This window comes from Ruditapes philippinarum, unplaced genomic scaffold (assembly GCF_026571515.1).
Source record: "Ruditapes philippinarum isolate M1 unplaced genomic scaffold, ASM2657151v2 ctg228_1_1_1_1, whole genome shotgun sequence".
Taxonomy (NCBI): Eukaryota; Metazoa; Mollusca; class Bivalvia; order Venerida; family Veneridae; genus Ruditapes; species Ruditapes philippinarum.
Window position 1 is genome coordinate 370948 of NW_026856125.1, and position 12280 is coordinate 383227.

At 34.1% G+C, this 12280-nt stretch overlaps 1 protein-coding gene across 9 annotated transcripts in view; it reads left to right on the forward strand.

Moving 5' to 3' along the window:
• LOC132745464 (prolow-density lipoprotein receptor-related protein 1-like) overlaps positions 1-12280 on the forward strand; it is a 190797-nt gene that overhangs the window by 140443 nt on the left and 38074 nt on the right. For 8 of the 9 annotated variants that reach the window (XM_060734397.1, XM_060734401.1, XM_060734398.1 and 5 more), the window contains 9 exons: positions 247-276; positions 3317-3442; positions 6287-6409; positions 7094-7339; positions 8058-8177; positions 8790-8921; positions 9575-9798; positions 10641-11229; positions 12057-12219. In XM_060734397.1, the coding sequence (XP_060590380.1) occupies positions 247-276; positions 3317-3442; positions 6287-6409; positions 7094-7339; positions 8058-8177; positions 8790-8921; positions 9575-9798; positions 10641-11229; positions 12057-12219 (1753 nt within the window). The remainder of the gene's footprint in view (positions 1-246; positions 277-3316; positions 3443-6286; positions 6410-7093; positions 7340-8057; positions 8178-8789; positions 8922-9574; positions 9799-10640; positions 11230-12056; positions 12220-12280) is intronic. The other variant, XM_060734402.1, reaches the window with a different exon arrangement.

Sequence of the window (12280 nt, forward strand, 5' to 3'; positions counted from 1 at the left end):
GTCAGTCACCTATGTTGAAATTTTCCCTAAAAATAATGAATGGTTTTGTCCGGAATGAAAGATGGACAAGTCCATTTAAGATATTTAGCATGGTAAAGGGTAAATAAAACATATATATATTTATTTATTGCTTGATATATATACATGTATATTTATTGTTGACAGTTATTTTGTGTTACTGAATTGAGCATACAAATACAATATATAGCTATAAATGATGGAGGTATACACACATTTTATTTTCAGAGGAATGGATCAAGAAAGAAGGAAATTTTAGTATGTAAATTATCGTACAATTGAAGAAGAACTGTTTCTTTTTTTGATCCACAGTGCTTTCATGCCTTGTATAAAACATTCCAAATGTTGCCCATCTTACCTTTCAGTATTATACTCAATGTACAAGTTTATCTTCTCTTGTTTAGTTTTCTGTTTATTTCAAACTAGTTTTACAGTTAAACTGCTTGTGTGGTACTCCTCACCTTGGAGGACATAGACATAATGTTTTAATTTAGTCAAGCTGAGATAGACCTCTAGGATGTCTCAAAAATCTTATCTATGTCTTGATTTAAACCTTTATCTTAGGGTCCACCCCTTAGTGCTCTACCCAACATCAATCACAATTGTTTTACCATAAAGAACAGCATTTTTCAATAAAGAACAGAATTTTTTCACAATTTAAGGACAATTTTATTTTCATTAAGAAATTAAGGTCAATGCAACATTATGGTAGGCTGTGTATTTCCTAGTGGAAGAGCTTGAGCCATGTTGTGTGGTAGGCCATTTGTTTTGATACTGTGCAGGGTCGGGTTCAAAAATAGATGTATTTATATTATATATAGAAATTGTATTTATATGTATATATATATATAGAAATTGGTACTTGGAGTTCAGGGATTGTTTATAGGAAGTATTTAACTTGATCTGGGATTCTGTCAACGTATTTAGTCCATGTACTTAATGCTATAGATACTGAGGTCTGTGCAACTGAAAGAGAATTAAGGGAGAAGAAAACTTAAATGAATTGCTATTTTATAATAGTAATAGTAAAGGTCCGAATAGAGGAAGTGGAAAAAACTTTTTTAATCTTGTGAACTGTTGGATGCACTTTGTTTTGCTCTGAGTCATATACATCATAATCTTTAAATTTTAGAATGCATTGAATAATCATTTAAAAATTTTAGTATGAAAGTTAAGAGAGGTTGAATAAGAAGCTTTAATGGAACGATTCTGTCCTGTTTTGTCTTGTATAAAATGTTTTGTCAGTGCAAAGTGTGTGTAGATGTATAAGGTACTTTTGGTTTGGTATACTCTATTATTTAGATACACATTAGTAAGTAATAGGCCCTTCCTGGCCGAATCACGTGTCACCACTGAATCACCTGTCGCTTACCACCGTGGGCTCGATTCCCACAAGAGCATTATGTTTTTTTATGCCACCACAGCATCTGCTTTTCACAATTCATGTTACAAAACAATGTAGCTAAAAACATCAATGTCCCAGGTTCCAAGTAAAGGAGATGATAGGACTTCCACAAAGAGTGCATGGAGGGCCAATTTTATAAATTATTCAAATTTGAAACAGACAAGTTGTCAAAAACTACAGAATAAAAACAACAAACTTGGCTATTAAGATGTTTTAGGATGTATAAATGAATTTTGATATTACAGATTCATAAAACCAGTTTAGGTGAAGGAAGAGTGTAAAGACTGAACGGAATCAATAACTGAAATATTTTAGTGTATGATTTTCTTGTATCAATTTTGCTGGAATGACAACTATCTTAGTAAATTCCTAAACACTGAGTATACATGTAGATTGAAAATTGGTTACCCTATAGTTTCTATCAAATGGGAGGTATACTTTTCACAACTTTTTTTCCTCCAATTTTACCTGTGTAAAACATCATTCACTTGATATAACTTTTTCCACTTTGCAAGCCAATATCTCACAGCTTTAAATATCCCTTTCATACATTATAATACCTTGAAGTTTTACTTACCATTATATGTGCGGAAAAAGGGAATCAAGCAGCAAACCATTTAAAATAAGAAATCTAATAATTAAATAAGAAATCTGATAAAATTGTTGCTTTTGAAACAGAATATTATCACAATTAAACATATAAGTGAACTTCATACGGATATAACATAAAAAGCATCTTCTATGATGACATATAAGATGTGAACATCAATCAGTGCATTACAAATGAGAACTTTGAATTTTTTTACCCAACAATTGGCTTTATTTCAATAACTGCCAAGTTTCTTTCGTTATATGACACCAGTAGTGGGTAATAATCAGGAAGCAGATTTGAGAGTGGTTGAAATAAACTTGGAGCTTTCATTGTAGTTGAGCTATAGTATAAATTATAAAAGATATGTTTAGCCTTAAGCAGGTATTGCAAAAAATTTGTCACTTGTCTTGCAGAACGAGTAGCTTCTAAATCCAATGTACAGGCAACATTTTTTCTCCTCGTCCTGCATTGAGTTCTCTTTAAATTCTACTTGTAATTAGGAGCAGACGAGTAGAAATTTCAATCTCTGCTTAAGTTGCTTAAAAAAATTTTTTTTCTTCAGTAGATATGGGGATATACAAAGTTGGTTAATGGAATGCTGTAAATGTACATTTAATATGCTTATATGACAACTTATCGGATAATTTATTAACAAATCACAGTTGTTGTTTGTTTTTTAAAAGACCCAGGTGCTTAATAAGTTTTTTTATATTCTTAGTTACAAAATTTTATTTGGCAAGTTATATGACCCACTTTGAATGGTTGTGAGTTTATTTAACCAACAAAAGCTACCAGATGATTACAGGGTTATATTGAAACAACAATTAAACATGGTCATATAAAATGTTAAAGAAATCAATATAACAAATTTATTTATACTGCACATTTCTTTTCTATGAGTAAAATAGAAAGCTGTTTGTAAATTTGCAGAAGTCATGTATGTTTGAATTATTTATAAATGAGATTCACATCGCAATTATCAAATTAAAATCGATTTCTCAAAATGTGCAATATTACAAAACAACGGTATTTGTGTTTTATATTCATCTATATTTCATGATATAACATATTTCAGGCATGACATGTACATGTATATCACAGTCATGCACAATTTATTTTCCAATTTATTTGCTTAATACTTATTTTTTTTCTTGTAGCCAATTAGAAGTAACTATTCTTTTGTTTTGATTTTTGTAGCATATCTGACTACTAATCATAGTTTTGTGGCTAAATCACAGTTAGTAATTGATTTCTAATAAGAAAAAATTGTATATTAAAATTTTTATTTTGTTTTTCTACAGCTGCTAAAAATTGCACAGACCAACAGTTCCGGTGCTCAAATGATCGATGTATAGAAGAAGAATGGAAATGTGACGGGGAACCAGACTGTGTTGACGGGCTAGACGAAAGTTCAACTGCCGGTTGTGGTATGTTTATTATACGCTGGTTTGAAAAACGGGACGTATTATGGGAACCCCCCTGGCGGGCGGGTGGCGTCCAATTTTGTCCGGAGCATATCTCCTACATGTATGGATGGATTTTAATGAAACTTCATAGAAATGTTCACCACTATGAGGAGCAGTGTCGCACACATGAACTAGGTCTCTAGGTCAAAGGTCAAGGTCACACTTAGAGCTCATTGAAAAATGCTTGTCCGGAGCAAAACTTCCACATGTATAGAGGGATTCAAATATTACTTGGCACAAATGTTCACCATTGTGAGGCTGAGTGTCGCGCGCAAGATTCAGGTCCTTGCGGCCAAGGTCAAGGTCACACATAGAGGTCAAAGTTCAGATAAAAATATGAAGATGTGTATATGGACCATTTAGTCATCATTTATTGAAGGATTGTAACACAAATGGTCATTATCAAGACTATGGCTGTGATACATATAATTTAGGTCAATATATACAAGGTCAAGGTCACTAAAGATAATGAAATATCCAGATATTGTCCGGAGCATATCTCCTACACGCATGGAGGGATTTTAATGAAATTTCATAGAAATGTTCACCATTATGAGAAGCTATGTCACGCACATGAACTAGGTCAAAGGTCAAGGTCACACTTAGAGCTCATTGAAAAACGCTTGTCCGGAGCAAAACTTCCACATGCATAGAGGGATTTCAATATAACTTGGCACAAATGTTCACCATTGTGAGGCGGAGTGTCGCGCACAAAATTCAGGTCCCTGCAGCCAAGGTCAAGGTCACACATAGAGGTCAAAGTTTAGATAAAAATATGAAGATGTGTATAGGGACGATTTAATCATCATTTATTGAGGGGTTGTAACACAAATGGTCATTATCATGACTACGGCTGTGACACATGTACTTTAGGTCAATATATGCAAGGTCAAGGTCACTAAAGATGGTGAAATATCCAGATTTTGTCTGGAGCATATCTCCTACATGTATGGAAGAATTTTTATAATACTTTATGGAAATGTTCACCACCATGATATGTATTGCTCCATGCATGATCCAGGTCAAAGGTCAAGGTCACACTTAGAGCTCATTGAAAAACGCTTGTCCGGAGCAAAACTTCTACATTCATAGGGGGATTTCAATATAACTTGGCACAAATGTTCACCATTGTGAGGCTGAGTGTCGCACACAAAATTAAGATCCCTGCGACCAAAGTCAAGGTTACACATAGAGGTCAAAGTTCAGATAAAAATTTGAAGATGTGTATAGGGACCATTTAGTCATCATTTATTGATGGATTGTAGCACAAATGGTAACTATCATGACTACAGGTGTGACACATTTAATTTAGGTTAACATTTGCAAGGTCAAGGTCACTGGAGATGATTATATATCCAGATGTTCTCCGGAGCATATTTTCTACATGCATGGAGGAATTTTAATGTTACTTTATAGAATTGTTCACCACCTTGAGACGTAGTGCCCTGCACATGAACCAAGTCTCTAGGTCAAAGGTGAAGGTTACAGTTAGAGCTCATAGAAAAACGCTTGTCTGGAGCAAAACTTCTACATGCATAGAGGGATTTCAATATAATTTGGCACAAATGTTCATCATTGTGAGGCTGAGTGCCGTGCATAAAATTCAGGTCCCTGCCACCAAGGTCAAGGTCACACATCCTGTGCATATCTTCCCTACTGTTTTGTTTTAAGGTTCATTTAACAACACAGTGCCAAGAGTAAAAACTTGCTTGCTAGATAACACTTATCCATAATGCCCCCATCTCCATCTAAAGCTTTCGTAAACGGGCGTATTTTGTGACTATGGCACCCTTGTTAAACTTTTGAAACAGTCTTTCTAATGTTAAACTAATATTGTAATGATTATAGACCCTAATGAGCATGTTCGTAGGCAGCCATATAGGTATTATTAATATTTCAAATGATTATTTCATAGTGGAATACAGTCTCTCACATGACAAAAATTTGCTAAAAATAGCTATAGTACAAACCTGAGAGCAAAAATATTTTTTGGAAACAAAGAATTTGTTGTTCTTGAGAGATATTGTTATGGAGGGATAAATTTTATTAATGAGGGGCGTCGGTGGCCGATTGGTTAAGGTCGTTGACTTCAAACCACTTGCCCCTCACCGCTGTGGGTTTGAATCCCTACAGGGACTTCAGATTCTTTCATGTGAGGAAGCTATCCAGCTAGCTTATGGAACTTCAGTGGTCCTACTCAGGTGCAAGTTCGTGCCTGAAATAATGCACAGAGGGGCACCTGAGGTCTTTGTCCACCAGTAAAGCTGGAACGTCGCCAAATGACCTATACTGTGTCGGTGTGATGTAAAACCCAATCAAAACAAACAAACAAAATTTATTGATGAAGTGTTACCTTGGTGTTAGAATTGATACTGGAACTGTAAAAGAGGTTATTGGTCTACAGAGGGCCACTGTGTAGTGGTTACACTGTATTACAAAAACTGTCCAATGTGGGCTAGAGCAGTTTCAGTTTATAACTATTATAACTATTATTACCTTAGTTGATCTTTACAAATTCATTAAGGTTTGTAATCTCTAACTTGCATGAAAAGTTGCATTATCATATTAAATTTGAATTGTGATTAATTTTTCCTACATTTAGTATAAAATATATTTTGATTTACTTGGAAAATGGTGGCCAAGGGAGGTAATTCATGATTCATGAAAAGCATCTATTGCTTAATAATGTCGAAATTATTGAGACTCTTATAATACCTCACTCCTGCAGTTTTTTAAACATGCTGACAAGCTTTTGGAGATTTGCATTATATTGTATGAATTAGTATGTATGTATATTTGTTACAGAGCCAGTGGATTGTGAAGAGAACGAGTTTAAATGTCTGAACTATCGTTGTATAGAAAAAGAGTTTTTCTGTGACAAAGATGATGATTGTGGGGATGGTAGTGATGAGCCTGATACCTGTGTCGGTATGTGTAATTTCTCACTAATAAAGCTGGAACTCTGGAAAACAAATTTTTGTTTGCCTGTTCAGACCAAATTCTTTGTTAGGGTTGGGTGGTAGTTAAAGGGTTCGTATTTTATCTGTCAGATACGTACATATGCAACAGTGGTGTTTCTCGCTTGATTTGGGAAGAGCCCTTGGCCTTTTGTTTTTGGGAAGAATTATCACTAAAATTGATGATTTGGGAAAGTAAAAATTTAGTGTAGATTTGGATTTTTGGGGAAAATTGTATGATTTTTGAGGACATTTTTATTGGGAAGGCTTCAGTTGTAGGAAGATGAAAAACCCTTGCACATGTACATTACGTGATGTAACTTCAAATACTACAATTATAATGAAAGTGACAATAAAAAATGAACAAGTTTAATATTGAGGTATTGATTACCCTGGTGACTTTTATTATGAATTATAAATTTGAAACAAATAGGATAAAATGTTAAGTTATTTTTTATCTACCTGAACTTATGCCATTTGCAGTCATTATTAAACATTAATTTGCAGTTAGTGCAAAAAATGGATTGTAACCAAATACATGTATAGATCACATTATTGGAAATTTGGACATTTAAATTTAGATTCACTGATAAGCTATTTATAATATTATTGTAGTATTTATGCATAACCTAAATATGTTCTTTCTTTTTTTCAGAAATGTCATTTACTTGTTCAGATTATGAAATTGAGTGCGATGACGGCTATTGTATTGATAAGACCAAACGTTGTGATGGTACGTTTGACTGCGCTGATAATTCTGACGAGAAACAATGTCCAATAAATGCATGTAAAAACTCAACACAGAGCTTCCAGTGTGCAAACTTGGCCTGTATTGCGATGAATCTGGTGTGTAATGGAGTGAACGACTGCGGTGATGAAAGTGACGAGTCACCAGAATGCAGTATGTTAACTTTCATCCTTGTTTTATCTATTTTGAAATTGAGTGTTTAAAGATTAATGACCTTGTGTTCTGGACGACATATTGAAATCTTATCAAATTATGACGTCACAGGGGAAAACATCCTCTCACATGACCAAAAATATAATAAATATAGGTATCTGAAAAGTGTTTAAAGAAAGCGAGAGCGGGCTCATGCGGGTTATCATGATATTAACCGACGTAAGCTGATGTAAAACAATCCAATAGGGTTCGATATCTTTAAGTTTGCTGCGTAATTAATATATCTGTTGCCCCTAACTTTACTGGTTCCCTTACTTCAGTGGATTTTAATTCTGCCAGAGACTTTGAATTCTGGTGGTGATTTTTAGCTCTACTATTTGAAGAAAAGGGCGAGCTATTGTCCTCACCCAGGTGCGGACATCAGACTTTTGTTAAAGCTGGAAAATTGTCATATGACCTTTATAGTGTCTGTATAAACACACACCACTTGAAAGAGAATAAGCTCTGTGCCCATATATACTAAAGAAATAATAAGTAAACCTTTTCCTAATCCCTGAAAATGTAATGAATTTTAGCTAACAAAAAAATATCTGTGTTTACAAGGCATTAAAGTTTTTCTTTTTCAAATACAGACATTAATAAAAGGTATATTATCTGAATGGATGTTTTGAAAGTCATGTAAAGGTAGGGGACTTTAATGGAGAATGAATTTTTTCAGACATTGATGAGTGTAAGGAAAGACAACCCTGCAGTCAGATCTGTAATAAGAAGATTATTGGTTTTGAATGCAGCTGTCATCCTGGGTATAAACTAAGGGCAGATAAGCGGACATGTGAAGGTACGTTTCTATAAATAGATTAATATTTTGGCTTATTGTATTACCCTTAACATTCCAAAATTTGTGTAATGGATTTGCCCTGCTTTGAATTTGGGACAGTCCATTTGAATTTTAAGGGATTTTAGTATTGGAATACAAAAACTGAGTTACCAACAGTATAGAGCCTGGTCAGGCTGTACTAAAGAGTAGGCTTGCCTGGCTCCATACTTGTGGTAAAGGCTTATTGCTTTTCATTCCACCAGTTTAGAAGGATTTTTATCCATGGAGAATTCAAATGATTGACTTCATTAGATGTGAAATTAGCAGTAATTGCTTATCTCCTTTAATTAGAAATTGATGAATGTAATGCAAACTATGAATGTTACATTCATAATGTTGTTCAATTTGAAGAAATTGATGAGTGCAAAGTGAATATAGATTTATATGAGCATTTTTAGAAATTTTACAGTTTGAAAAGTGCTTGCTTAATGTTTATGTTCACAATTTTAGTTATATGTTTAGAAATCTAGCAGTGCAAAAATAAATCTAATAGTGCAAAAAACAATGTTTAAATCTAATGGTGCAAATAACAATGTTTAAATGATAAGTTCGCAATTTTTATTCTATTTTTAGAAATTGATGAATGTAAGACCACATATCCGTGTTCACATTTCTGCTTCAACACTGTCGGCTCATTTTACTGTGAATGTGCGGAGCATTATAAACTAAAGGGTGACAAGAGACACTGTAGTCTAACAAACGAAGGTTTGAATCTCATTTTAACATGCTCTTAATACTGTCTTGATTTGTTAATGTTTTTATTGAGACCAAACAAAGACTGTACTGGTAGTTGAAGTAGACCTGTTTTAATTATTTAACAGTTCAAATTGTGCTTTATTCAGTGGTGGAATGACATGTACAAATACAAATTGACAATAACCAAAATCTATATATTTTACATGTATATGCATAATCCTCCAGTAAAGCTAAAAAGTTGATCATATTACCTTGACTTAGAACTCGACAACAACCAAAAAAAACACCCCCACTCCCCTCTTAACTGATTTATCCCCAACTCCTCTCTTAACTGATTTACAATAGTTTGCAGATTATTTTGAAGATTTTAATAGAATTAACATGATATCCAGTATGAACATAGCAGACTAGGAGAAAAGGATTTTTGTCATTGCCAAAAATGTTGTTTAAGTGAAGTTTATGTGAACTCTTCATTATTGGAGAAGAAGTGCTCCTGATATAAGGAGATTATTGTTGTTAAACAGAAGGTCATTCTGTAGATGATGCCTGTTATATTGTGTTTTGATTGAAGTAAACATAAAATTGTATTACTTTTATCATTATAATTATATTCGAGAATAAGTACTGCTGATAAATTGATTGGTAATTCTATTGTATTACAGAGGGGCAGCCATATTTGCTCGTATCCAACCGTTACTACATCAAGAAAGTCGACTTTAAGAGATCTATCGAGATCATCGTTCACAACCTCACTCATTCCGTAGCCATCGACTTCGATTATAAAGAACAGAAACTGTACTGGACGGACATACATAGTCAGAGTAGTACTATAAATAGAATATCTCTAAATCGTTCCAAAGACCGGCCGGAATCGGAGGATATTGAGGTTAATAACACATTTATCTCCCCTATATTTAATATAGGCAATATTTTAATTTATACAAACTTATTTTAGTTTTATTGTGTTGGAAGCTATAAAGTTTTTGAAACACTCATGAATCCATTCCTGGAACCAACCAGTACTAAGCAATGAGTGTAAAGTTTCTTTACTCAAGGAAACAGGGGCTTGCCTCTGACAGGGTTTGAACCCACGCGGTCAGCAATCCTTAGAGTACTAGTCAGACGCGTTTACCACTCAGCCACGCCACCAGGCAATAGTCGGGCAATATTTTGATCATTCTTGTAACTTTTGATAAGTGCATTTTGATTTTATCATATCGGATAAATGAGCGGCGTCACGACAAAACCAACTTAATGGGTTTGCGACCAGCATACCCAAGACCAGTCTGCGCATCTGCGCAGTCTGATCAGGATTCATGCTGTTGGCTTAACAACTCTATTACAAGTAGAGAAACTGATAGCGAATCTACATCTCTGTTTTCGCAAGTAGTGCAAGTTGAAATATAAAGGCTCCAAAGAAAAGAAAAGTAAATTTATTGGAAGAAGCAGAGCTTGTAATTGTAAGACAAGGTACACATTGAATTGTGCTGGTTTGCAAAACATTATTTAGTGATTTCAGTTATCCACAGCTCTTGCTTATTTTTTGCTAAAAGATATTGATAAAATAACACTAAAAAATGTTAAAAATAGGATTATTCTATCCCTGTTATAGATCGGTATGAGAAGGTTATTAAATAATCAATTAGTATGACAAACACAAATTTATCATTATTTTTGATATATTTATATGCCATTAATAGGAGGCTAAATGATCTATTTCTTGTTCAGGTATTGCACAGTTCATCTGTTCTAAACCCAGATGGGATGGCGGTGGATTGGATTGGTCGCAACTTGTACTGGTGCGATCGTAATACAGACACTGTAGAGGTATCCAAATTGGACGGAAAGTATCGAAAAATTCTGATCAAAGATAAATCATTCTTACGTGAACCTAGAGCTCTGCAGCTGTTCCCGAAGTACGGTTACTTATTCTTGTCCGACTGGGGTGATAAACCACACATTAGCCGTATATCGATGGACGGAAAAACTAAAAAGCACATTATTACTGAAGAAATTGCTTGGCCTAATGCATTGACTATAGATTATGTGACTGAGAAACTGTTCTGGGCTGACGCAAATTACGACTACATCGCTATGTCTGATTTAGACGGCGAGAATCGTCACGTCGTGATAAGCGAAAACTTACCTCACACGTTCGCCCTCACAACGTTCATGGACCATATATATTGGACGGACTGGGAAACAAATGGCGTGTTCACGGCTGAGAAATTTTCTGGAGAGAAGAGGGATAGGATGGTTACCATGTTACACAGACCGATGGATCTGGTTGTTTACCATGCAATGAGACAACCTGACAGTAAGTCGATCTTCTCTTGTAATAAGTTTTGATAAGTTGATTATTTAAATTCCATATGGCCACATGGCCCATGAGAATATATAATACAAAATATATAATAAGTAAAACACAAAAGTTGTCTATAACAGGTGCAGTCTAAAGATTAGTTGTTGTATTGTATATGTCACTTTGTTTCTCTGCGGGCAACTTTTATAATGATTGCAAGATCTTCATTCTGCAAGCTAGAGCATGCATAGATCCCTACATGACCCAAACCTGTCTTATTCAAACTATAAGATTTGTTGTTTTCAATGAGAATTTCACAATAACAAAAAAGCACATGTCAATGATTATGGTTAAAATTATTGTTATTCAAATAATAGGACAGAGTATCAATTATTAAGACTCAACATACTTCTGGAGAAGAGGTTCACTACTTTTCATATGTATTGATATATGCCATTTACAACTTAGTGACAACTAGCCTTATATGATTTTGACCTATAAGGCAAATTTTTCAAAATCTGGGACATTCCACCAAAATAACTACTTCATAATAAATTCTTTATAAAATGTTTTGTTCAAATCAATTATAACCATATATATATGTATATATAAAGGAGTTCAAACTGTTTTTCTAGCCCGCCATATTTTGTGTTTTATGAACATGTTCAGCATGTTTTTTGTTGGAAAATTGTAGACAACAAGGGTGAAAATTCTTTATCACAGATAATTTATTCACTTATATCAATTGAGTTTTCAAGTAGTAGCTCTGTTTTTGCAAAATATTATCACCTAGAACCTTAATAATACTTAGAACCTGACCTCTCTTATACTTTTTTTTTCAGTGAAAACAAATCCATGCGAGGCATTGAACTGTAGTCATCTGTGTCTGTTACGACCAGAAGATGGACCGGACGGAAGGAGGCGTGATGCGAGCGCTGTATGTGCATGCCCAGAGAATCACGACTTGAATCCTGACAAAACGACTTGTAAAGCTGCCTGTGACGCGTAATTTATTTTATTATATTATTAATTATATTTTCATTTTTTAAATGAAATTTTGATGAAA